The sequence below is a fragment of the Seriola aureovittata genome, chromosome 22, assembly GCF_021018895.1.
Source record: "Seriola aureovittata isolate HTS-2021-v1 ecotype China chromosome 22, ASM2101889v1, whole genome shotgun sequence".
Classification (NCBI taxonomy): Eukaryota; Metazoa; Chordata; class Actinopteri; order Carangiformes; family Carangidae; genus Seriola; species Seriola aureovittata.
Window position 1 is genome coordinate 20,130,303 of NC_079385.1, and position 24,518 is coordinate 20,154,820.

Genomic DNA, 24,518 nt, shown 5'->3' on the forward strand with positions numbered 1-24,518 from the left:
TACTTCCCCTAATACAAGATGTTCCTGTTTCTTTATATTTTCATTTAAAAACTCAAATATAACAAGTGGGTACGTACACTGCTTGTCAAAAACAGCTTTTTAGTGAATTTTCAGCAGCTGAAGTCCAGTGATAACCTTGAATCATACAAAGGTATGTGCTAAACTTCCCAAGGGTAAAAATAAAAATAAAATAAAAGTGTATGTCACCAAAAAACTGAAAAATCATGTCCTTGAAAGTTAATGCAACAGTCCAACACTCACTAAAGACAAACCTGTTTGTGACATTCATGGACAGGATCTCAGATGAGGGTAGGACTGTTGGTTTTGGGAACATTAAGAATCTCTGCTTTTTGGTGGATGATGTGGTTTTTGTTTCGCTTCATCAGAACTTGACCTCCAGCGCGCACTTGTGCGGTTTGGAGCCATTGTTCTCGGTGGGTAGCTCCCCTCCCTTCAAGTATCTCAGGGCATCTTTGGTCATGAGCTCTGGATCTTGACTGAAACAATGAGATTGTGGATACAAGCGGCTGAATTGGGTTTCCTCCGTGGGGAGGCCGGGCTCAGCCTTAGGGTGACGAGCTCAGAGTTGCTGCTCCTTCATGTTGAAAAGAGCCGATAGAGGTGGTTGTATCGAGGCATGTTCAACCGGGAGAAGACCCCGGGGTAGACCCCCCCCCACCCCCCCAGAACTCGCTGGGGATGGCCTCAGGAACCCCCCAGGGGGAGCTGGAAAACGTTGCTGGAGAGAAGGACTGCCCTGCCGTAGACTAAACCCTCTGTCTGTACAAAAGGCAGTGTTGAAACAAACTGTGTTACTACACCCTCCGATGCATCATTAGAACAATACTGTACCGCAGGAAGAAGAAAATACTGTATATTGCTGTCAGGATGGTGAGAAAAAAGACAAGTAGCACAGGGAGAAAGACTGGTTGGTCAGAGGTTCATCCGTCAGCGAGATAATGAGCCGAAACATTAGACGAAGAAAAACCAGGCGGAGGCTTCACATGATGGAAGACCAGCACAGTCTCCAGACTTAAACCCGGACGGAACTAGACAGAAGGTTAAAGTACCAATCCTTAGTACCGAACTGCATAATCCTTTCTTGGAAATATCCTAGTAGACAATCGCACAAGTCTTTTTATACTTTTTTTGTAGTTTTTATTGTACAGCTCTTTGTAACTCTTGTCTCGAAAGCCGTATATAAATGAATAACCTCTCATCCAAATGGAAAAACAGCTGTGTGTCACCGACTCTCGAAAACTACGTTGTTGTGTTGTTTTTAACAGAGCATCAAAACAAAAGAGAAAAAAACTTGAAACTTCACTCCTGATAAACAGAAACCCGATCCGAAAGGAATCCAAGAACAGTCAGGTCCAATCTGCAAGTTATTTAGATCAAAGCCAAGCTGACGAAAACGGAGAGCGAGCGCCAACACTTCACAGTTCTCACTCTCCCTTCAGTCTTTCAGTCGGCTTTGATCCGCGCAGGTATTAGACAAATTGACACGGATTGACACACCCAAGACCTGGAAGGGAGGAGAGGTTAGAGGAAGAGGAAGAAGAAGGCAGAGGATGGTAGAAATAGAGGAGGGAAGAAGAATTGGAGCATGAGATAAAAGGGAAAAAGGAGAAGGAGAGACAAACATGGGAAGAGGGAGGGGATGTGTGAAGAAGGAGGATGACAAGACCCTGGAAAGGGACCCAGTCTCGACCTAATTGGCTGCGCCTTGGTTACTTTGAACTGAATGGACCCATGAGGATCTGTAATTTACTGTGAAACTATAACCTTTAAAAGAGGAAATAGCACAGTCTTCTTACAAATGAAAAGTGAACCCGTGAGCAATAAAACAGCAGCAGTCTTTGCTCAGTTCACTACACTCAGGGGTGTGACCGGTTGTTTATGATGAATAATATCTACAGAACTTTAGATGGAAACTGTTGTATAACTGACAACACTGAGTCAGTTCAGTGGTTTTAACTTTCTGGAAGATACACCTCACCCCATTTTATCATTTACCACCATCCTGTAGTTGCTGTTCTTATTTCATTTTGTGGTTTGTGGTTATTAAAATGAATTGAACTGATTTAGATTTTTTTAAATTGGACATTTTTGTGACAGAAGATATTGACCACTTCCAAAAAAAAAACCCACATGAAGTCTGTAGTTTGGTTTAGTTCTGTGTTAGCTGCCATCAAATTTTAACAAAGCTGTGTCCCAATTATTCACAATGTAAAACCCTTAGTGTTGTCTGAATGACTCAGTTGACTCAGATGAAAATGACACGATGCACTTAATGAAAGTTAACTTGCTGCTAGTATAAGATATCGTTAAGTCTGTGACGTTATGTTTATCAGGCTTGTGTAATGTAATTGTTCTTTCACTAAACAGTAAAATCAAGTGTGCAGAAGTTGGTTTTACCCTCAGTTTAAAGAAACTTCCGTGAAATCAGCTGTGGTTTATGTAATGACGCAGATTTTGAGTGGAAACGAAAAGGTCAGAACCAGACGTTGGCTTTGTGATTGTTGTGTTTGTGACGTTTGGCAGACTTCGGGTTTTGTCTGAAGGACTTATGAGGATGGATTGTGTTTTGTTTTCCTTCACTTTGATCTGATAATAACCTTATTCGCTTATGTCTCCTCTACAGTTACCTGGCAGTGACTCAGTTCAGTCCGATCCACGCCCGGAAGGCCTTCCCCTGCTTCGACGAGCCCATCTACAAGGCCACGTTCTCCCTCACCCTCCGCCACGACCCGCAGTACACCTCGCTCTCCAACATGCCCGTCGAGAGCAGCTCGCTGTCGGACGAGGACGGCTGGGTGACCGATCGCTTCGCCCGGACGCCTCGCATGTCCACGTACTACCTGGCCTGGGCCGTCTGCAACTTCACCTACAGAGAGACGCAGACCGACAGCGGCGTGACGGTCAGTCCCTGCACACGCCCAACACACGAAATGAAACCCAGAGCGCTGCTGTGGTTCTGGGTTCGGAGGGTTCTTCCATGCAGCTTTAGCCTGTGCAGAAGAGTCTGTGCCTCTCAGAATAATTTCTATTTTTGAACAACACAACTCAGACAAGTGCAGTGAAAACACAGGAAGAAAGAATAAGATGCAATTAACACGTTGATACAAGATAAAACACCTGAAGAAAAAAATAGCTAAACTTAGCAAGCAACAACATCGCAGAGGTATCTTTCTGACTCTTCTGTCATGACCCCAACTTAATTATCCTTTGTGCTTTGGTGCTTTATTTCTTTTTTTTAAAAGTCTTCTCCTGTGAAGTGATTTTAACGATCTCATTATGTGCCAAGTAGCAAACGTTGTTGGCATTCTTCTTTTCTTCTCTTCGTCACTTCTGCTCTTTTGTCTTCTGGTTTGTCTCGAGGCTGCGAGGAAAGACTCCGCGATGAAATACAGAAGCGTGTTACCTCGACATAATGACACACTGAAGCCCCGATCACCTCTAAACTGGATTTATTATCATTAAATCCTTATCTCTGGGGTTAAAACACTAAATATGAGCAGCAGGAGTTGCTATCTTCAGACAATAATCGGCATAATGAAGTTTTGATTAGGGAATAACGGCTTCATTTCCCCAGATAACCACAGAAAAGAGGTCAGTACAGTGAGTAACAGGCTTAAAGAGGAAATCAGTGGATCGCATAGTTTTCCCTCAAGGAACTGGTTAGAAGAGTTGCTAAGTTCTCCTCCCCTGATTTATATCCAATACACTACCACCAAGAAGTGGGGAAAAAAAGGAGCTAAAAGAACTTCCAGCTTCTGCCGCTTCAAGTGGAAGAAATAGAAAAGCAAACCTTAAGTGGGCGGCGCTCAGTTGATGACAGACAAACAGTTTATCAGGATTATCTCAGTTTGGGTTTCGACTCTTCAGATTTATAACAAAAATAAAATAACCCGGGGGCAACTAGTTTGAAAGATTCACTACACTTAGGGTTTAAGATGGCATCCAGTTGCATCATGGGAAGCGTAGGGGGGCCGGTTGCACAAAACCTTAAGTTTTTCTACTTAAATATGACACGTAAGGTTTAATTTGTGAGGGAGTTAATTAAGGGTGTCACACGTAATCTCTTAAAAGGTTTCCTTAGTTAAGGATTATTTGCTGCCATCAGCACCTGGTGATACCGGTTATCACTTTTGGGAAGCCAGTCGCAATCATGAAGTGCGTCGCTATCTCGGCCTCCTGATCGCCGTGAACTCAGTCGTGTTGCTGTGGCGACAGAGTCAGACACACCTTTAGTTTTTTTTCCCCCTTACTTTGGTCGCTAAGGTCTTTTGTGCAGCGTTTTAACTGACTTTAAGTTACTCCTTAAGTATAAGACTAAGATAAGGAGAAAACCTTTACATCCTTGAGTGAACATTTCAAGGAAACCGTAACTCAGACTTTAAGGACAGTCTTAACTTAAGGTGTTTTGTGCAACCGAGTAAAAGTCAGTCTAACTTGTCGGCTGTTGCCTCTGCTGATCCGTCTGTCACTTCCTGGTACAAGCACAATACGAAATCACTAGAGTACGTCTTTAAAGAGCTTAGTAAGATCATCATCTGCTGCCATGAGATAAAGAGGTGATGAAGTCATGTAAGTCTGGAGAAGAACACAGTTCGTCATCTTGATAAAATGCCTCCAGATGCATCTTAACTAAACGGTTATATCAGGATAACTCGCTCAAAATACGAAACACAAGCACAATTTCTCATCTAACTAATGGGTTATGGAACATCTCTAAAGTCTAAATCTACAGATAAGAGTTTATTATCTTTATCATGATGTAATGAAGTCAGATAGCAGCGTTTGTTATCTCAGGATAACATGGTAATTAAGATATGAACTCAAGATAACGGTCTGGTTTTTTGAGATAAGAGATAATTAACTTTCTTTGTACAGAGGTTGACGTGGTTTTATTACTTCCCTTCCCTCCAGCTCAGTTGTGTGAACACACTTGGATGTGTTGAGACCAAAGGACCGAATCTGAGCCAGATGTGGGCCTTATATAGAAACTGAGAAAGCTGAACTTTGTTTTTTGGAGATACTTGCACTATACCTTTTGCAAGTACAGTTCCCATAATGCCTTGGGGGATGTAAACATGAAATATGTGTTGGCATGGATCGAGGGAGTTTCCTTTTTAGCTCATGTTTGTTTCATGTTGTGAAATTGGCACCATTCAAAGTTGCTGAATTATCTAACAGCTATTCATGGATGCACAGATGTTTAACAGTGAATTACTCTGATGCTGAAGGAAACTGAAAAACGTGATGATGGCAAGTTCTGGAGCCATGAGGAGCAGTTCTTTTTGCTATGATATTTAAGCAGATTTATGGATGTTTATGCATAATGGATGTAAGGGATAATGATATGCTCTGAAAGTTACAGTCACACTGAATCTAAAAACCCGTGTTATCACATGTGTGTGCTCAGATCTGACTGAGTTATAACTGTAAAATAGGAGTGTGATTTTTGACTAATTGCAGCAGTTGAGTGCCGAGGGTTTCAGGGTGCTTTAATTGTCTCCATGAGCTTGTGTGAAAAACGCTGCTGCTGCTGCTGCTGCAGGTCTTTTGTGCAACAGTTTCACTGACTTTAAGTGATTCTTAACATTTTAAGAACATTTTAAGGAAACTTCAAGGATGAAACTTAAGGTGTTTTTGCAACTGGTCCCGGTTATAAGCACTTGGGCCAGGTTTGGGTCAGTGTTGGCACCCAGAACCGAGCCTGATTGTTTTTGCATCAGTCAAACCAGCAGGCGAGCCATGCGGTTCTATCCATTGTATTTCTATCCTTCAGTGTTTATCGTGTCTGTCTCGTCTGTTCTGTACAATTCTGCTTTGAAAGTCAAAGCGTCCACCGCTGGATTCGGCTGATTCCCGTCATCCTTTAACAACAATAACATTTAAAGCAGGAATATGCACACGCACGCATCAGTGTTCTTATACAAGGACAAATACATGCACGACCTTGTTTCTTCTTCTCTTCCTCCTCCTCCTTCTTCTTCTTCTTCCTCTTCTTCTCCTCCTCCGATCATCTCTCTATCAGTGTAATTACAGCTCATCCATCTCGTCTGCCAGAAACTCAAGGACAGCACTACAACACACACACACACACACACACACACGTGCGCACACACACACACACACACACACATTCTGCCCGTGTCTCCTTATTACTGAAAGATAATTTTGGTGAAATGCTGTTTTAATGACAAATCATATGTGGGTCATTTATAACCATCACCAGCCTCTAACACTGTGTGTGTGTGTGTGTGTGTGTGTGTGTGTGTGTAGCGCAGTATTAGGGTGGAATCAGTCAGGCTTGTGAGTTTTAGTCCTTGTTATGAATAAATTAATCTCTTATTTTTATCCTTCCTGTTTTTTACTCAACAACAACAGAAGCTAGCAGCTCCTTCATTTTACCTTCGTCTCAGAGTTAAATAAAAGAAAACAAAGGTGACACATGATGAGCCAGGTCCTGCTTCAGGTGTTTTAGACTCAACAGGTGTGAGCAAACATTTTCTGAATCCAGCAGCCATGTTCTCTGTCTGGGGTCTGCTTTGTTGGGAGACGATTAAATGCTCATTAACCAAAACTAAGCGCTGGATCATAGAAACGTGGGTCTCATAATTATTAGCAACATTAGCATTAGCATCAAATAAGCTACAATAACAAAACTATAAAAGTATCTTCCAACTTCACTTCAGTTGTATGTTTTAGTCATAGTTATTGATGCACTATATTCAGAGGTGTTTCTATTATTCTCCCCCAATGATTAGGACAAAATATTTAGGAACACATCTCAACTCTTTTAATTATGACCTCAATAATAAACATATCGTTGAATTTACACAAGCTAATAGAGTTCACTGAGTGTATGTTAACCCTGTGATAGAACCACAGACTGTAAATAAAGATGGACGTCGCCTCTGTGGCGTTACACAGGTTTCTGAAGCTCAGAGTGAGCTGCTCCACCATCGCCATCTTGGCAGTGTCTGACTCCGCCCCCTAACTCCCAGCTAATGCAAATATGGTCAAAGAGGAGGGGCATGTGTGGAGCTGAGACTTCAGTGCATACGTTCATCCACCTGTTACTCAAAGAGGCCACACCCCCAATCCTCCATAACTGTAGTCCTTAATGAAATGTAAACAGGTGAGTTATATAAACAGGTGTCATGAAGGAGGAGATCAGCTCTAGAGACCAAAACAGTTTTTGTACCAGGCTGTAAACATGTTTATTTCTGCTGTAAAGTTGGATATTTTAACATGGGAGTCTATGGGGACTGACTCACTGTTGTAGCCAGACTCTAGTGGCCGTTAGAGGAACTGCAGGTTTTGCTTCTTCAGTGTCGGCTTCATTTTGCTGCCTGGTAAGTTGCTGCTTGCATAGAACGACACAGTGTCCAGTCTTCTGCCTGTTGTTGAGAGATGCAGCTCGGGGGAAATGGGTACAGATAATGAATAAATGGATTTTCCAGGAAAAGCAGGAACTGCTCCCATTTCCCACAAACCAAGACGACTCAGACCTGATGCTCCCAATATATGAGATATTAAAGAATTACTTGGTAATTTATACTTTTACGATGTTACTCAGAGACATTAAGCTGCTTCTTAATGTTCTTCTTTGAGTCCTGCAGCATAAATTTACACTGCGGGTCAATATCATTACAATACTAAACAAGACTGATTTAAAGCTCCATATTTTCCTCTTTTCCAGTGTTTTATTTGTGTTGATCCATAAGAAGATATTTGTGGCTGAGGGCGGTGGCTGCTTCGTTGTGACATCACAAAGTTCCAGAAGTCCTGACGGCTGGTTTTAAGGCTCAGTTTCTGAATACAGGCTGTGTGCATTTCTCTGTGGACTGAGGCTTTGATACTTTCACAGTATTAATATAGAAGCTAGAGCTGATCTATAATCACACTACACATGGACACAGACCTTTACACTCTGATGGAGCTTTGTTCTCCTTCCTGTTCCACTCTGTCCTAATTTGTTTCTTTAACATGAGATAAATTCACATGGATCTGAAAAGTCTTGTGATTATTCTGAGGTCAGAAACACATGGAGCCACACAGAGATCAGAAACAAAGAATCGCTCACTGGCAAATTAAATCTGCAGAATAATTAAATTCAATCACATTGCAAGTTGCAAGAAAACAAACAAAATCATCCTTAAAAACCTTTTATACATCATCATCATTGTCATCATCAGCGTTAAAGAGGGAACAATTAGCAGTTTGGTTGTAGAGCAACAAAGAAGAGCTGATATATTCGTTTCAGGATGAAGGGATGATCAGAACGAGAGCGGGCGTCTTTTCATTGCAGGGAGGCGTGAAAAAGACATGAACACACTGAGTCACTCAGCAGTCACGGCCATGAAATACCTCGTTTCTGCTTTGATTAATGTTGAATGAGTGGATTTTTCCTCCGTAAACACATTGACGAGATGCTGTTCATGCTGTTACATACCTGATAATTCATGAGGACTCTGTCACATTTGCTGCCAAACTTGGCCAGAGCAGCGTGAAAGGACAGATTTGAGATGAAGTGTGAGATTGTCCTGGTTGAATAACAGTTTTTAAAAACAGGATGTGGTTCTATTTGCAGACAAAAGGCATGAGGGGCATGGAAGAGATCCAGGAAGCAGCACATGCATATGTTCATATTTACAAACGGTTGCTGGATACGCTCTCTGTGTCTCTGTTACAGCATCGCTCTCATATTAAAATCCTTGTTTCAGCCTGAAGGCAGTGGAGACGCTGCTGTCTGTTTGCAGAGCAGCTTCCTGTGACAGAAACATTAATCCTCGCATCCCTCCATCCTCCTCCTCCAAAACCTCTGAAAGAAACAGCTTTATATGACAGAGGAGGGGGGAAAAAAAAAAAACCACATCCCTCCATCCTCTTCATAACCGCTGAAACAGCTTCATCTGACAGAGACATTCATCCCTCCATCCTCCTCAGAACGGCTGAAAGAAAAGCAAAGCGTCCGTTGGCATGCAGGAGTCGGAGCACGAATTTTAGTCTCTGTGTAAATGATGCAATTTACCGTGCACAAACCCGTCTGCTGTGTTTTATACTTAGAGATAACTTCAACCTGTGAGCGTGGAGAAGATTCGAGGACGAAAGTGTCGTTTTCTTGATTTTTTTTATTTATTTTTTTGCTGCATTAGCTGCCATGTTTGCTGCCTCAGCAAAAGTCAAGATCTGCGTCTCAACTGAGAGGCCGCATCCTTTGAAGGCTGCGCTGAAGACTGATTGTGTCACATTGGCGCGACAAGGCTCTCCCCTCCTGTCAACGACCTGTCCCAAGATTCACCGGGCGCCGGAGGATGAATAGGAAATCCTCCGGAGACCAGACCGTCTCATTTCGGTTCAGCTTTTGTGGCCTATGTCGCCTCCGGAGGTCACGCCTTCGTAGACCTTATCCTCTGGAAGATGTTGCCCCCTTATTTCAGACACAGCTAGTATCTTGATGCTAATGTGTTGAGCTACGTGGTTGCTAAGGTGATGTAGGGTGTTACTGAAGTCAATGGATGTCATTTTTTTTTAACAGACATCTGTAAAAACTCTTTGCCACATAAAAACGAAGCACCTTTTAGCTTGTGAGCTGCTGCATCCTGGTGCTCAACCCTTAGAGAAACACTTTTCCTTTTCTGTGAAAAATCTGCAGCTTTTGAAACATGATTTTCTTTGGCTGGTGAAGATTTTTTTTCATACGTATAATTCAGTTTTTTACTTGTCTAAACACGTTGACTCCTCGTTTATGAAGTGAAGCTTGTTACCAACCCTTGAAATGGTCGCTGTCGACACATTAAATTAAGTAGTGAGGGGTGTTCAAGTTTCTGCGATAACAACCTTCTCATACTATTCCCCTTTTTAACTGTAGCAGTAATTGTGCCATTCTTAGACACACAGATAAGGTTATTAAATGTGCAAACTCTGAATAAATTCATTAGGCCATTCTGGAGACCGAGCAATGAGTCAGAAAATCTTAAGCTGGTGTAACAGCTGAGTTGGTGCTCAATAACTAATTAGGTAGGCATTAACACTTTAAACAGCTTTTATGATAATAAACAAAAATCAAATGCAATATGGAACAAAACAGAGTGTAAAGATGAGATAAAGGTCTGAGGATAAAGGAATAATTTCCATCCCTCTGATGATCTGAGCTGCACAAACACATCTTCAGTTAGTCTGGGACGCTTCCAGGCTTCATTGTCAACTCAAATTCCTCTTGGTCTCTCCGTCTTTCAAAGCGTCTTTTCTCTTCCTCCACCTCCTTCAAAAACAGCTGTTTGTCTTTCTGTCGTATTGTTTTTCTAATGCGTCTCTCTGTTAGAATCTCTGTTCCTGTAATGAGCTGCTTTCCCTTCAGGGAGGATTAAAGTCTGATAGAATACAAACAAACAAACAAACAAACAAACAGTGTGTGATGACCCACTGCGCAGCCCCCCGGTTCAATAAAACCCCCGTCTTTCAGCCATTTAGCTCGTTATTCCTTCATCGTGTGTAATTTCACCGACTGTCAGCGTCATAAAGCGAAGGCTGTTTATCTAGCGGCTAATCACCGCTGTGAATCTGAATGTGACCAGGTTTCTGTCTGCGGAACATCTGCCTTTAACAAGACACAAACAAAGAGCCTCAGACAGTGAAGATCCGTCACACTGAGCGATGACTGAGACGACCGCCTCCATGTTCTGGCCTCCGTGATCGTGATTTTCCCATAATGTTAAATAGTCACACTAAAGCTCTTGTTAATTTTATAGAATAACAATAAATGTCACATAATAGTTATACGATAAAAGAAAACACCTTGTCAATCTTCTACGATGAAAATAAACATCACATTAATGTTATTTAATGGTACTAAAGCTCTTGTTGAACTTGATAAATGTTTCATTAAAACTATATATACACAATAAAAGTCTTTTTAACATCTATAATCATAATAAATGTCACGTTATAGTTATATACTGATACTAAAACTCTTGTATAATAACAGATATCACATTACCACATAGTTAATCCTCTATAATGATAATAAATATCAATTATAGTTATAATAACAGGTAATACTACCAAGGGCATGGAAAGTACTTGTTTCTGATTGGCTGCCAGTTTCCAGAGAGGACAAGGACAGGGAAAGGTTGGCAGGCAACAACGAACTGATCCTTTGAACAAATATTTTGTGTGTTTATCAAAGCCTGATGTATCTTATTCCTCTGAGCCATAGAGCTGCATTGTTTTCAGAAACTATTAAAAGCACATCAATAAGCCGTACTGTTGCTGTGGGTGACATGTTCCTTTATAACACGAACACACTCTTTACTTCATTTTGTCTCGGTTCCACACACACCGTCCCGCTGCCCTGAATACTCATGAGAGCACCAACTGTAGATTAAATCCGCCGCTGAAAGTAGTCCCAAACAAAGGCACCAGTTCTCCAGTTTGTTTTTATTAAAACGACCGGAGCCAAGGGGAAATTACTGAAATTACTTTAAGAATAAAAAAGTTAAAGCTAGAAAGTATTAAGAGAGGGACTAACGCATAGTTGGTTTTGGTTCTTTACGTCTGTTTGAGTAAGAATGATTTTGTTGACGGTCTTTAATGAACAAAAGTCACATTATCACATAATAAAGAAAAGAAAAGCTGCATCACTGGAGACACTTTCCTTCAGGATCAAGTGAACTGGGAGAAAAGTTGTGGCCCTATAACAAAATGCAGAGTCGACCATTAAACTTAAATGTCACATTAACATCCCATAATGATAATAAAGGTCAAATTAACGCCCTGCAATGACGATATACTGGAGGTCAGATTAGTATTTTAAAACGATAAAGGTCACGTTAACATTAGATTTTTATGTGACACCCATTACTTCAGCTAAAGTTTAACAACATAGATAAGTACAGCTCAGAGGAAGTGTGGCCAGGCGCCTCAAAGTCTCATGGGAGATGTAGTTTAATGGTGTGGAAGAGATCGAGCGTTGTCGAGAGCTTTGAGAAAAACTGATGAGAAAATACAATGAAGAACAAACTAGCGCTAAAATCAACTTTCTTATATTAGAAATTATTCAACACACGTCACAGATAATTTGACGTCTTTCTTTGTCCCTTTGTTGCTTATTGAAGTAGTTCACTTCACAAACACATGACAGCTGAAAATTATCTTTATTGTGCGTTTGATTGCCGTTATTTTCTTTGAGCTTTGAGAGGCTGCAGCTGCACTCGTCCTTGATGACGCTAATTTTTACTCTTCTGACACCAATTTCAAATATTTATCCACCAAGAATGAGTCTCGTTATCAGGACAGAGACTCCTGTTGAGACTCTGGGGCAAATGCTTCAAAATTTAAGACTGCCCTCATTTAATAGGGGCACTTGTTGGCTGATGCTTAGGAGAATTTATTTGTGGTTCTCAAATTCAGGGGTCGTCATGAACCCTCAAACTGTGAGTCAGAACCTCCTTAAGATAAAGCGTAACGCCTTTGATCCGTCCTCCTCGCGGGACGAGACTTCCTCGGCCCGTGAGCTTCCACATCTGGGCAGAGTCCGTTTGTTTAACCTCTGACATTGACTGACACACGGAAGGTTTCCAGAGTGTGTGACAAAGTTAGTCCAGATGTGGAGGCAGCATCTTACAACCGTGCTGTGTATGGGCCGGGTTTGGGCCGTGGCGCAGAAGGAAACGAGCGTGTGGCACGAGCACGGGCCGGATTTGTTGGGAAAAGAAGAAGAAAAAAAACCTTCTGAAACAAAGAATTGATTTCCTCTCCACTCCTTTCTTTTTTTGTTCTTGTCAAATATTGGATAGTTGTACCTCCTCAGGCTGCCAAATATTACTCACAATAAACAATGTGGGAACGGGAAACCAAAGGCAACACACACACAGTGGTTTATTACGTACATCAAAACACCCACACCTACTGTCCTATTCCCTAGCATCTACTGGCACCAACACAACAAAGGAAGCATCTACTGTACCTTCACAAATTCTCTGGGTGAACTCCCAGAGCTCAGACTTGCCAGAAGTAGACTTTTATTTGTTTTAGGAAGCTAAAAGAAGAGGAAACCGCTGTAATAGCTCGTCTGGAAGAGTAGAGGAGGTGTTTTTATTTATTCACCAGAAGCAGCCCGTTCATGCTCTGGTCCGTCTTCGGTCAACAATCCTCTCTTTGGTCTCGCTGACATTGACAGAGGGACTGTTATCCTTGCTCTGGCTCACGGGCTGTCTCACTTCATCACAGCGGTGTCGTCAGCAAAAGTGATGATATGATTGGACGGATGCGTGGCGCTGCAGTCATGGGTCAGCAGTGTTTGTTATGGAGGGAGCAGTGACTGTCTGAGGCCTGTTGATCTCAAAGTCAAGGACCTACAAACGCTGCGAGGAGAGTGTGTTACCGTGCCTGTGTGTGTGTGTGTGTGTGTGTGTGTGCTCGCTCGCTGCTCGTATCAGTTGCTAAACCATCCATCAAATTAACGTGGCAACCGAGCGTCCATCACCCCATCCATCATCCAAGGGCGGCAGACGGAGCGACAGAACGCAGCGAGAGATGTCACGGACGAGCGGAGAGATAACAAGGAGAGAGGGGAGAGAGGAAGAACAGGGTGTAAGGAAGAGAGAGAGAGAGAAGAAGAAGAGAGGAGAAAGAGAAGAGGGGAGGAAACTGAAGAAGAAGAAGAAGAAGAGTCGACAGGAATCAAGAAAAGAAGATGAGAGAATGACGAGGGAATATTCTGTGTTTGTGTCCTGATTGCCCAATTTTTGGAAAACGTTCAGCTTTGAATAGAAAATGTCACCGAGGCTTTTTCTCCTGTTGATTGACTGAGTGATGAGAATGAAAGGATGTTTCAGTCTTGTCTGAGCGTCTACCTGACCAGACATCTTAAAATCAAATCAGGTATCTGGAGAGGCAGCGCATCCCTGCTGCTGTAACTGAATCTGTCATTTACATGTGCAGTGGTGTTAATGTTGTTTCTCTGCATCATGAACAACATCTTATGTGGGCGGAGCAGAGACTTCAGGGTTTAAGGGTTAAAAGTTCTGGTGTCATATTTCCCTTATTTTATTTTATTTTGCTTAATTTTAGTTTATTTTTTCACAACATAAAACCAGGAAACAGAACAAAACAGATGAGGCAGGAGAGGTCAAGAAGCCACAGTGTTATATCATGGACCTCCCCCAAATATTAATTTAAAAATTAAAATATGATCTTGTAAAATACAAAGAAAATAAATGGCAATCAAAAACACACAGAGAGATCAGAAGAGTTCACAAAGTAGAATAATTATAATCAAACCAGTCAGAAAAATAAATACATGAATAAATAAAATGAAATGAAACCGTAAGTTTATTTTAGTATATTATGTGTTTTAACAGTAAGTATTTTAATCGATCTTTGATTGACTTTCTCTCTTTGCTCCCGCCTTTTTTCTTGAAATCAATGCATTTTCTTTGCACTGTTTGATTTTATTATTTTTGCTTTATACGTCATTAAACTACAGAAGCTACAGAACTTTGTCTCCTGCCACTTTGAATGAAAAAGGAGACAGTTAGCTTAGCTTTGCACAAAGACTGGAAATGGGAGAAACAGCTAGCCTAGCTATAGCAACCTATACAGGCTACTCTAAAAGTCAACCATAAAGGGCAGTTTTTAAAAAGTTTGTTCCTGCTTGTTCCCACTCTTGATGCTAAGCTAAGCTAACTAGATGCTAGCTTTAGCCTTATATGTAAAGGGCAGATATGAAAGTGCTATCAACCGTTTCTCGTCAAAAATGTTGAACTATTTCTTTAAACAAGTGTGGAGTATTTATAATGATATTTCTACATTTTTAAGCTAAAATTTGAATTATTTTGATGCATAACTTCTTGCTTACAGAGAGCAGTTACTGTATGCAACAGCAACCCTGTGTGTGGGATTTTTATTATAGTATCTAGCATTAGTTTATTTCTGAAAGATGGTCCCTGTAATCATGGTCCTTGTCCACTAAACGACACAGAGTTAGACCCACCACAGAGCTCGTAAAGTGGGTACGTTCTCATAGTGGCCAAGGCTTTTATTTCCCTTAATTGCAAAGATGTGACAGGCCTTTATCTTACAGGCTATTATTAGAGACAGGCCTTTCCAGTAGTGCTTGTTTGGGAAGTACTGTATGTTTGATGTATTTTGGTAAAAAAGCCTCCTTGTTTTTTGATCTGCTCCAGTTTGCTGTGATAATTCGCTGCTGCTGCTGTTTGCTGTTAATCTGCTTCACATTAAAAGCTTTCCAGCAGTTCAGGGGGAATAATCCCTTCACCTCCTCGAAAGGATTTTACTGTGAAATATGTGAAGAAAGTGTTGTTTTCATTAACAGCAGTTTAATTCAAGATGGCAAAGTAGAATCCACTGGATTAAATGGTGAATAGAAATGGTATCTCTGTTAAAAATAGAAACTGAACAGCAGCACAGTGGCGAGTGTTACATGACTGTTGTTGTACTGAGTGGGAATAATGCAGAATATAACACGTGAGCCCGACAGATCATTTCATTTCTAGCCTGCGAGCTCTGGGGATGGCAATGTGGGTCAGTCGGTCCACCATTTTGGTCTAGACTAAAATATCTCAGGAACTTTTGGATGAATTGACATGAAGTTTGGTGCAGATGATCGTGGTCCCCAGAGGATGAGTCCTAACGACTGTGGTGATCTCGGGGCTTTTCATCCAGCGCCACCTCCAGGTAGAAGGTGTAATTTATCCACTGCAGGTACAGACGTTCATGGTCCTAAGAGGATGACGTACAGAGATCTGCTGGCGTGGCTGTAGACCTTTATGATATTCCAGTATCGTATACACGTGGTATTAGCTGCATAAACAACTTCAGTGTAAACGAGGCCGTCAATATAAGTGCAGTGATCGGTCAAAACTGGAAACAATCCTCTGATTCATGGAAACACTGGACAGAGTCAGAGTAACTGTTTTAATTCATGTTAGTTCTTTAGGTCCGTTCTTGTGATCGAAGACGTGTTAGTGGCTCCTCATGTCTTGATGTGATGACCTCTCGCTCAGCGTGAGGCGGCCGTCTGCCTCGACTGGTCGGGTCGAGAGGAGCAAGAACAGTCTGTCGTAAAGCTAAGAAACATGAGCAGCGACCTTTCACACTCACATTCATTCACCTGAGGGGAAATTTGAACGTCCCACCCTCAGCTGACCTTCACGTTTTTGAACATCTATGCAGACACTGACAGAACATACAAACCGGCCGGGTCGGGTCTAAACCCGGGACCTTGTTCTTGTCAGGCGACGGTGCTAATCACCGAGCCACCATGCCGTGGTTTTAGTGCAGTTGAAGCAGCACATTTCAGTCCTGGGGGACACAGTGAATGTGTATATGCTGATACTTTGAAGTGAGAATGTCTCACACACACAAATGTGTATGCTCCCTGGTTTCTCCTCACCTGGGAGAACATGACTGCAGGCGTTTCAGGAATCCTCAGGAGATGATTTTCAATTCAGCAGCTCGCTGCCAGTCCACCGAAAAGGAGCTACGATTTCAATAAAGCCTCCACTTTCTGAGCAAATATTCACTCTGCTGGCTGCCATGCTCCGAGATGAGTTCTGGTGGAGGGAGGAGAATGTGGGGAATAAGAGGAGAAGAGCTTTAAAAAAAGTTTGAATTTTTATTGAAAAATCAGTCCTGCTGAGGGAACTGGGGAGTAAATGAGAGGAGAGACGAGAGGAAAGGAGGACGCGACCGAAGAGGAGGAGCGGGATAGCGATGAAGCATTAGCATAGTCTCAGTGTTCATTCACTGCCAATAATGTTAGGTTTCATTAATATTAATAGCGTCAGTGTTTGTGTTGGTGTGTGTTGCTCAGGATCTGTTGGCAGCACCTGGAACTCGCTCGACATCCTTTCCTTCATATATGTTTATAATCTATGATGTTGTCGTTCGGATTGACCGAACTGTGAATCTGCTTAGTTGCTGTGTCCGTCTGTCCTGGAAGAGGGATCCCTCCTCAGTCGCTCTTCCATGAGGTTTCTTCCATTATTAAATGGTTTTCTTGGGGAGTTCTTCCCTAAAATCTGACCTGACTTGACTTGTATCTGTAGAAGTGCTGGTATTTGTGATGATGGTAATTAGAGTTGGGTTTTGACAGGATATTATCAAATCAGAATTTCATATGAATTTCCATCAGGTTGAGCTTTTGATCTGTAATCACCATTTTGTTTTGTTTTTTGGGCTGAGAAGCAGAAACATTGCGGTTTTAATGGAAGTGTGGGTGTGAAAACTGGACAAAGAGAGAGAGAGATAAGAAATGTTGATTTAATATGTATCAACATCAGATGTGTCTCAGCGAGAAATGTGAACGTGACTTTTGCATAAGTATAGACACGGGTTTAAAGTCGGCATTTTAACCACACACTCATAAAACTAAAGTTTAATTGTAGCTGTTACAGAATCTATTTTTTTACGATGCGTCCATGTCAAATTGAAGGGTTACAAATCCACTCTCAGTCGGATGAACATTTTGATGCTTTACTTTCCAAGTGGACATCAATAATCCTTCTTTTACACAGCAGCAGCCTGTCTTACAAAATAAAATCCTTCTGTGGCAAAACAAAACTCTAATCCACAGGATAACAAAGATTATCCAACAGAATTTAACCCAGACTGTGTCGAGCCAAACTGTCGGAGGCTCACTGTATCAATAATGACTGTATACTTCAATTACACCAACGGGAGAAATGAACACAACTGATCATTTAGAGAGCAAAAAATATTATATTCACAAATATATTCACCAAGAATTACACACTCACAGTCTTATTATAATGATACTTGTTATCTTGGCAGAGGTTTTATACTGAATCCTCTTCCTAGGGTTCAGATAAGCCAGGGATCAGACCACCAACCCAGGAATCATTGGCCAATCTGTTCAACCACCTTCGCTAAAAAATGGTGCTGAAGTTGTGACGGTTCGTCCTGAGAGGAACATGAATATGTGAACCAAGTTTCATGGCCGTCGGTCGAATAGATGTTGAGACATTTCGTTCAAAACCACAAAACTGAACTTCATGGCGGCACTAGAGGTAAAGTCAGTGGATCACCATAGTGACTGGGATTCATCCTCTGGGGACCATTAACATCTGCATAAAATTTCATTGCAGTCCATCAGACAGCTGTTATATTATTTCAGTCTGGACCAACCGACCGACAAACTTTCTCAAGTGAAGGAAGTGAGTAAATGAATCCCCCAGGTTTACTCACTACTTTGTGTTGACTCTTCATCAGCTGTTAAATTTAATGTTCAGCCTCTTTAGCTTTTTTTTTCGTGTAGTTTAACTTTTGTGTGACACACACACACACACACACACACACACACACACACACAAACACACACACTGATACCAGGCAGAACCAGATTCACTCTGTCGGGAGCCCAATGTGTTTTTACAGCTGTGTGCAAACAGAGTTTATTAGACTGGAAGTGAAGGCAGGGTGTGTGTGTGTGTGTGTGTGTGTGTGTGTGTGTGTGTGTGTGTGTGTGTGTGTGTGTGTGTGTGTGTGTGTGTGTGTGTGTGAGATATAGCAGTGATACAGCAGCATTACATCATGATGTGACTGTGTGTCCACTTGCTTCCTGTCTTTATGTGAAAAATGATACGAGTCGTGTGTGTGTGTGTGTGTGTGTGTGTGTGTGTGTGTGTATTGTGTTTGATAAGATGATATAAGATGTACTTTCATAGATCCCCCCGAAGGGGATATACAATAAAAAATGAAGGGCTTATCCAGGATTTGAACCCAGGACCTCTCGCACCCTGAGCGAGTATCACACCCGCAGACCGGCGGACCATGACGGCTCGTGTCTGTCGTCCTTCAGCTGACAGCGAGCTGGTTTCTCCCTCTGATGATCTGAAGAGCTGAAGCTGTGTCCAGACACATCTATTCTTCTTTCATTCACAGGGGGCTGATAAATGCATATTGATCAGTGACATCACCACCACCACTGTCGCCATAGTAACGTCTGTCCGTCAGCTGACGTGTGTGTGTGTGTGTGTGTGTGTGTGTGTGTGTGTGTGTGTATAATTAGTCTGGTGGATCAGACTGATTAACTGCTCCATCCATCACGCAAACACAGAGAGGAGAGGAGGGCTGGCAGCCTGTTGTCAAACATTTCAACAGATTCTCAGCAGATATAAACACAGATTCATTAAAGGTCCCATGTTTGACACTTATCCTGTATTTTACTTTGAAGTGTTGATCAGTAAGAACATATATTTGAAAAACCATCTCAGTGTAGTTTTACATCTCCTCTCTCAGACTTCTCTCTGGAGCTCTAGTAACAACAGGTCGGTGAGCCAATCAGAAAAGAGGAGGCTCTGAGCCTCTCTTCTGATTGGCTGACTGTTTTCTGAGCGATCCAATAAAAATATAGCAGATTTCAGGTAAAAACACTCAGAGAAACCAAATCCTGCAAGGTTTGGATGGTGGGTCCAGGTGGGCGGGGCTTGGTGACTGCTTTGTTGTGACATCACAAAGTTCCAGAAGTCCTGACGGCTGGTTTTAAGGCTCAGTTTCTGAATACAGGCTGTGTGCATTTCTCTGTGGACTGAGGCTTTGATACTTTCACAGTATTAATATAGAAGCTAGAGCTGATCTATAATCACACTACACATGGACACAGACCTTTAGACGCTACCTATAAAGTAGACGTTGCTTTCTGAAAGATTTCACATCACACGCACTTATGGAGGCCTTGGAAGCTTTATTACAGCTAAGCAAGTGTTGTAGCCGCGTAACATCCATAGCTCACACTGGATGTTCCCACAGTGATGCTGGGAAGTCAGACAGTGTCAACCAACAATTACACCCCAGCGACTTTAAAGGTCACTCCACAGGTGTTACACATTGAATTCTGTTTACAGGTGTTGGGGAATGCTACTGTCCTCACATGTCACTTAAATAAACGCTAGTTTGGGCTCGAGACTACAAGCTTGAAAAGTTAAACCATCTAAACTTTCTACTCCATTGATGCTCAGACTTTAAATAGAACTAATTCATCCCAGTGTTTACTCTGTCCAATAGTTTCATACAGAATAATGTAGTGATGCTAACAGATGCTAACAGCCCTTGATATTTCTTTGAGTGCCGTTTGACAGCATGTTATAGATTGAGTTTAGCACACTTAACAACAACCCCATGGACGTCGATTGGATCAGTCAGTTGCAGTAGCTCATTTTCCCTTGCGAACTTGCCAAATTGCTTTGAGCACAGAGACAGTTTTTTCCCCAAGAAAATCGACTCCAATGGAGCAGATGTGTGTCAGTCTGTCCGTCAGCCTGAAAGGATCCGTCTGAAGGATCAGTCGGGAGTCACTGAAGTGAAACGTTTCTGACAGAGCTGCAGAATCACAAGAGACGGGCAGATTGATACCACACTAACAAATACTAACTTGGTATCAAGGCCAGTTAAAAATATCTATAAAAGTAGTTTTTGTTTTTTACTTTTATTTTCTGTGACGTTGCCAAGGCTTGACAGGCAAACAGAAAATGCTCATGGGGGGTTTCTGCAGGTAAACAGACAGAATCCCAAAGCAGCACGTTTCCGTCTGTTCTCTGGAAACAGAACTCCTGTTAAATGTTGAGTTTTTAAAACCAACATGTAAAAATTGTTTAAAGGTTCATGTTGGTTTTATTGTGTTGGAGCTTTTAGCCGGGTTAGCAGCTGCGATCTAAGGATGGCAATGTCTGTTGATCCACCACTGTGGTCCAGACTTAAATATCTTTACAACTACTATTAAAGGGATTGCCTTGTAAATTCATACAGACATTCATGGTGCTCAGAGGATGAATCTCAATGACCTTCATCCAGCGACACTAGCTGGTCAAAGTGTTCTTGCATTTGGTGAAATCAACCCAGATGATTTGGCAAATTTAAATATCTCAATATCGACATTCATGATCCCCAGAGGATGAACCTCAATTACTTCAGTAATCATCTGACTTTATCTAGTGTCAGTAGCAGGTCAAATCTTTCTCTTTTTTGGTGAAATATGGAACAGATGACCCGGCAAATTTAAAATACCTTAATAAATATTTATACAGATACAGATTTATTGCTTTTTTTAATTTTGCTCAGACATTCATGGTCCCCACAGGATGATTCTCAATGACCTAAGTAATCACCTGGCTTTTTATGAAAAGTCAGTAGCAGATAATTTGGCAAATCTTGAATATCTCAACAACTATGGGATGTATTGCCATGAATCTTTTTACAGACATTCATGTTCCCCAGAGGATGAATCTCATGACTTCGGTGAGCCCCTGACTGTTCCTCTAGCACCGCCACATGATTCACCTTTTGTGGTTTTTAATGTCTCAACATCTCTTTGACCGACGGCCTTGAAACTTGGGTCACACATTCAGGATCTCCTCAGGATGAACCGTCATAACTTCAGTGATCATTCCACATTCCCATCAGCCTCAGCGGTATTTTGTGTTTATCACTAACAAGCAAAGTTTAGACTCAACTAAGATGGTGAACATTGTAAACACAGTAATTTCTTCACATCATATTGTCATATTGAATATTTTAAAATGTATTTTAATGGGAGGTAAGTGACACTTCCCACACTGCCAGTAGCTCTTTGTCTAGTCTGGTGGAGTGATACTCTGAGAGTGAAGAGGGTGAAGTCAGGTTTCTGTCACTGCTCTCTTTGCAGTTTTGTGACATTCAGCAAATAGGAACAAGTTGCACTGAGGAAGATGTCGCTTTGATTTTACTTTTACCCTCAGTACAGAAAAGTGAACTGTCGGATCGTACGACGTATTTTCATCTGTAACAAACAGCTGATGATTATTTCAAATCGTCTGCATCCCACCAACCGGTGACGTGAGAGGAACTGGTGGCGCTTCAGGGGCACACACGCTGTCACCATGTGACCCCCGTTGTTCTTTCAGTGAGGTCAACGGCGAGGCCACCGCGCTACCGGAGCGCGCTGATAGGCGCGGGGCGGTCACGTGACACGGCGGTATTGATTATTGATCGGAATGTTTGGCAGATGAGTTGTGGTCTGCGTGTGAGCTGGTACACACTCCTCATTAGCTGCAGCGGTTTCAGTGTAAATGAATGAAGCTGCAGCTGCAGTAACGAGAACACACTCGGCCTGAGAGCTGTGAATATTACAACATGAGTGTGAGAAATATCGGAATCCAACAAAAGCTGAACCTTTAACTTTCTTTGCCTTTTTTTTTCCCCTCTGTGTTTAAAAGTCGATTGTTTTCCTGCTCTCGGCTGTAAATCCATTTTTCTTTTTGTAGATCCGAACAAAAACTCAACCTGACTCCATTACTTTTTCTGGAGAGCTGAACATGAGCTCGGCCTGATTGAGTTTCTCTCTCTCTGTGGGCTTGACCTGCCGAACGCCGACCTGATTCCAGTTCTCTTTGTCTCTGTGAACATTTGGACAAAAAAAAAAAGAAAAGTTGCCTCAATTTTCATTTCTGTCTCTCTGCAGATTTGAATTTAAACTCAACCTGATTTCGTTTCTTCCTCTGTAGACTTTAAGATACACTCGGCTCCGTTCTGTTTGTCTCCTTGTAGATTTGAATATAAACTCCACCAGATTTAATTTCCTTCTCTGTATAGATTTTTTTAAGGAAAGTCTTAATTCCACTCTGTTTTCTCTGGAGCTGATCAGACACTAACTCCATTACTTCTCTCTGTGTTTGTGTTTTAAAATCAGCCTGATTCCATTTTTCTTTCTCTTCATCTCCAGATCCGTCTGTACGCCCGGCCGGACGCCATCGCCAGCGGGGCAGGGGACTACGCCCTCCACATCACCAAGAGGCTTCTGGGATTTTACCAGGACTACTTTAAAGTCCAGTACTCGCTGCCCAAGCTAGGTAAGGCCGCCGCCGTCTTCCTCCTCCTCCTCGTTTGCCGTTGCTGTTTTTGGCCGTGTCCTTCTTCTGTCTCGGCAGGATCCCCTTCAGTGTGTTCAGACTCAGTCAAAGGCAGCAAGAAACACTGTGTTCCTCTGATGTTTGATTTCCTGTCAGCGTTCGTAAAATAAAAAACCACACTGTTGACTTTTCTATCCCCCTGCGGATCCATTTTAGGAAAGAAAAGACAACTTCCCCTTCCTGTGCTGCCCGCTGTCGGGACGTCAGCCAACTCTTTGTCCTTCGAACAATTACGTTTGGGTTCATCAATTTGTACTCATATCAGGCAGAGAAAACACTCTGTCCTCCTTTTCAGCCTGCGAGTCAGGGGGCTGTACAGTGTGATTAGGTCTGGGAATTGAACCTTCAGTCAGTTCTTCTGAGGCCGTTTGTGCTCAGACATTAAACACTGCAGCATCTGAGAGCTTATTTAGATAAAAGCTTTTTTGTACAAAGATGTGCTCATGCTCGGCAGTGAGGTATCAGAGTGCTGCACCTTGTTGTGCCAGCTCTGTCCCTTTGTCCTGCTCATTATTAGTCGCTGGTTACATAATTAGTTAAAAGGAAACTGAAGGAAACGCAAGTGTGCTTTCGCCCATTGTATAATCGTAACAGCTTATTTTACTTTTTAAAGTATTTCTTTGGCAACGATGGCTGAAGTGCACTCAGAGGACTTTAACTGAAGCTGCGGCAGTAAAGAAAAGTTCAAGAGGCAGTTGTTGTAAAATGGACGCGGGGAAACAAGAACGTGTGGCAGTTCAAGCGGACGTGATGAAAAGGGTCGTTTCAGCCGGAGCGTGAGCGCCGTGCACACGCAGACCTCAGAGGGGCTGGAGCGTCCGCCGTTTGGCCTCCGAGGGGGAAAGTGCCCTTTTCCTGGGGTGTTTTTTTTTCCCCTTTGTTTAATGAATAAATAAATTCCGGTTTGCGCTCAGCCTGCCCCCCTGAGCAGATGTATTGATTGAGACTGGTGCTCCCGGGCGGCGCCCTCTACCCCCCCCTCCCCTCCTGGTTTCCTGCTGCAGCGGCGAGCGCCGTGTGGGCACCAAGGCCATCCATGGTGAAAGAACACAAAGGCACCCGACAATCAGTGTCAGTCAGGGTGATGAGTTACTTTGTTCATCTTTGTTTCGTATTGATATTGATGTGCTTTAGGAATTTCACATTATTTGGCAGGAAGGTACGGTGGCCCTGAAGCTCAACGCACTGCAGCTTAAGAAAACACATTCATCAGACATCTTCATCAAATTCACAACATATATACTGTAAATACAACAACACAACGGAAGCGTTTCTAAAAAGTGATGAACCGTGTTCCCTGACTTTCCACGTCACACACTTCGTGGTCACGAGGCTACGACTTTGACAATCGTTGCTCCTCCCCTTCTCATTTGCATCTTTAAATATGGGAGGGAGGGTTGTAGCGGATTTCAGGGGGGTAGTTACCCGTTCAAGTCTTTTTGGGCCTGAGAATTTAAACCCAAAACCAAAATCCTTCCTTGTGGAAAAGTTCCTGCAGCCGAACGGAGCCATCAGCTGTTGCCTGGCAGCGTCCTCATTCTGGGATGTCTGGTAGATCCCTCCATCCTAGCTCCC

General features: G+C 42.4%; 1 protein-coding gene across 1 annotated transcript in view; it reads left to right on the top strand.

Moving 5' to 3' along the window:
• LOC130163510 (thyrotropin-releasing hormone-degrading ectoenzyme-like) overlaps positions 1-24,518 on the top strand; it is a 147,151-nt gene that overhangs the window by 16,429 nt on the left and 106,204 nt on the right. The window contains exons 3-4 of the mRNA XM_056367772.1: positions 2,645-2,921; positions 22,757-22,883. Of these exons, the coding sequence (XP_056223747.1) occupies positions 2,645-2,921; positions 22,757-22,883 (404 nt within the window). The remainder of the gene's footprint in view (positions 1-2,644; positions 2,922-22,756; positions 22,884-24,518) is intronic.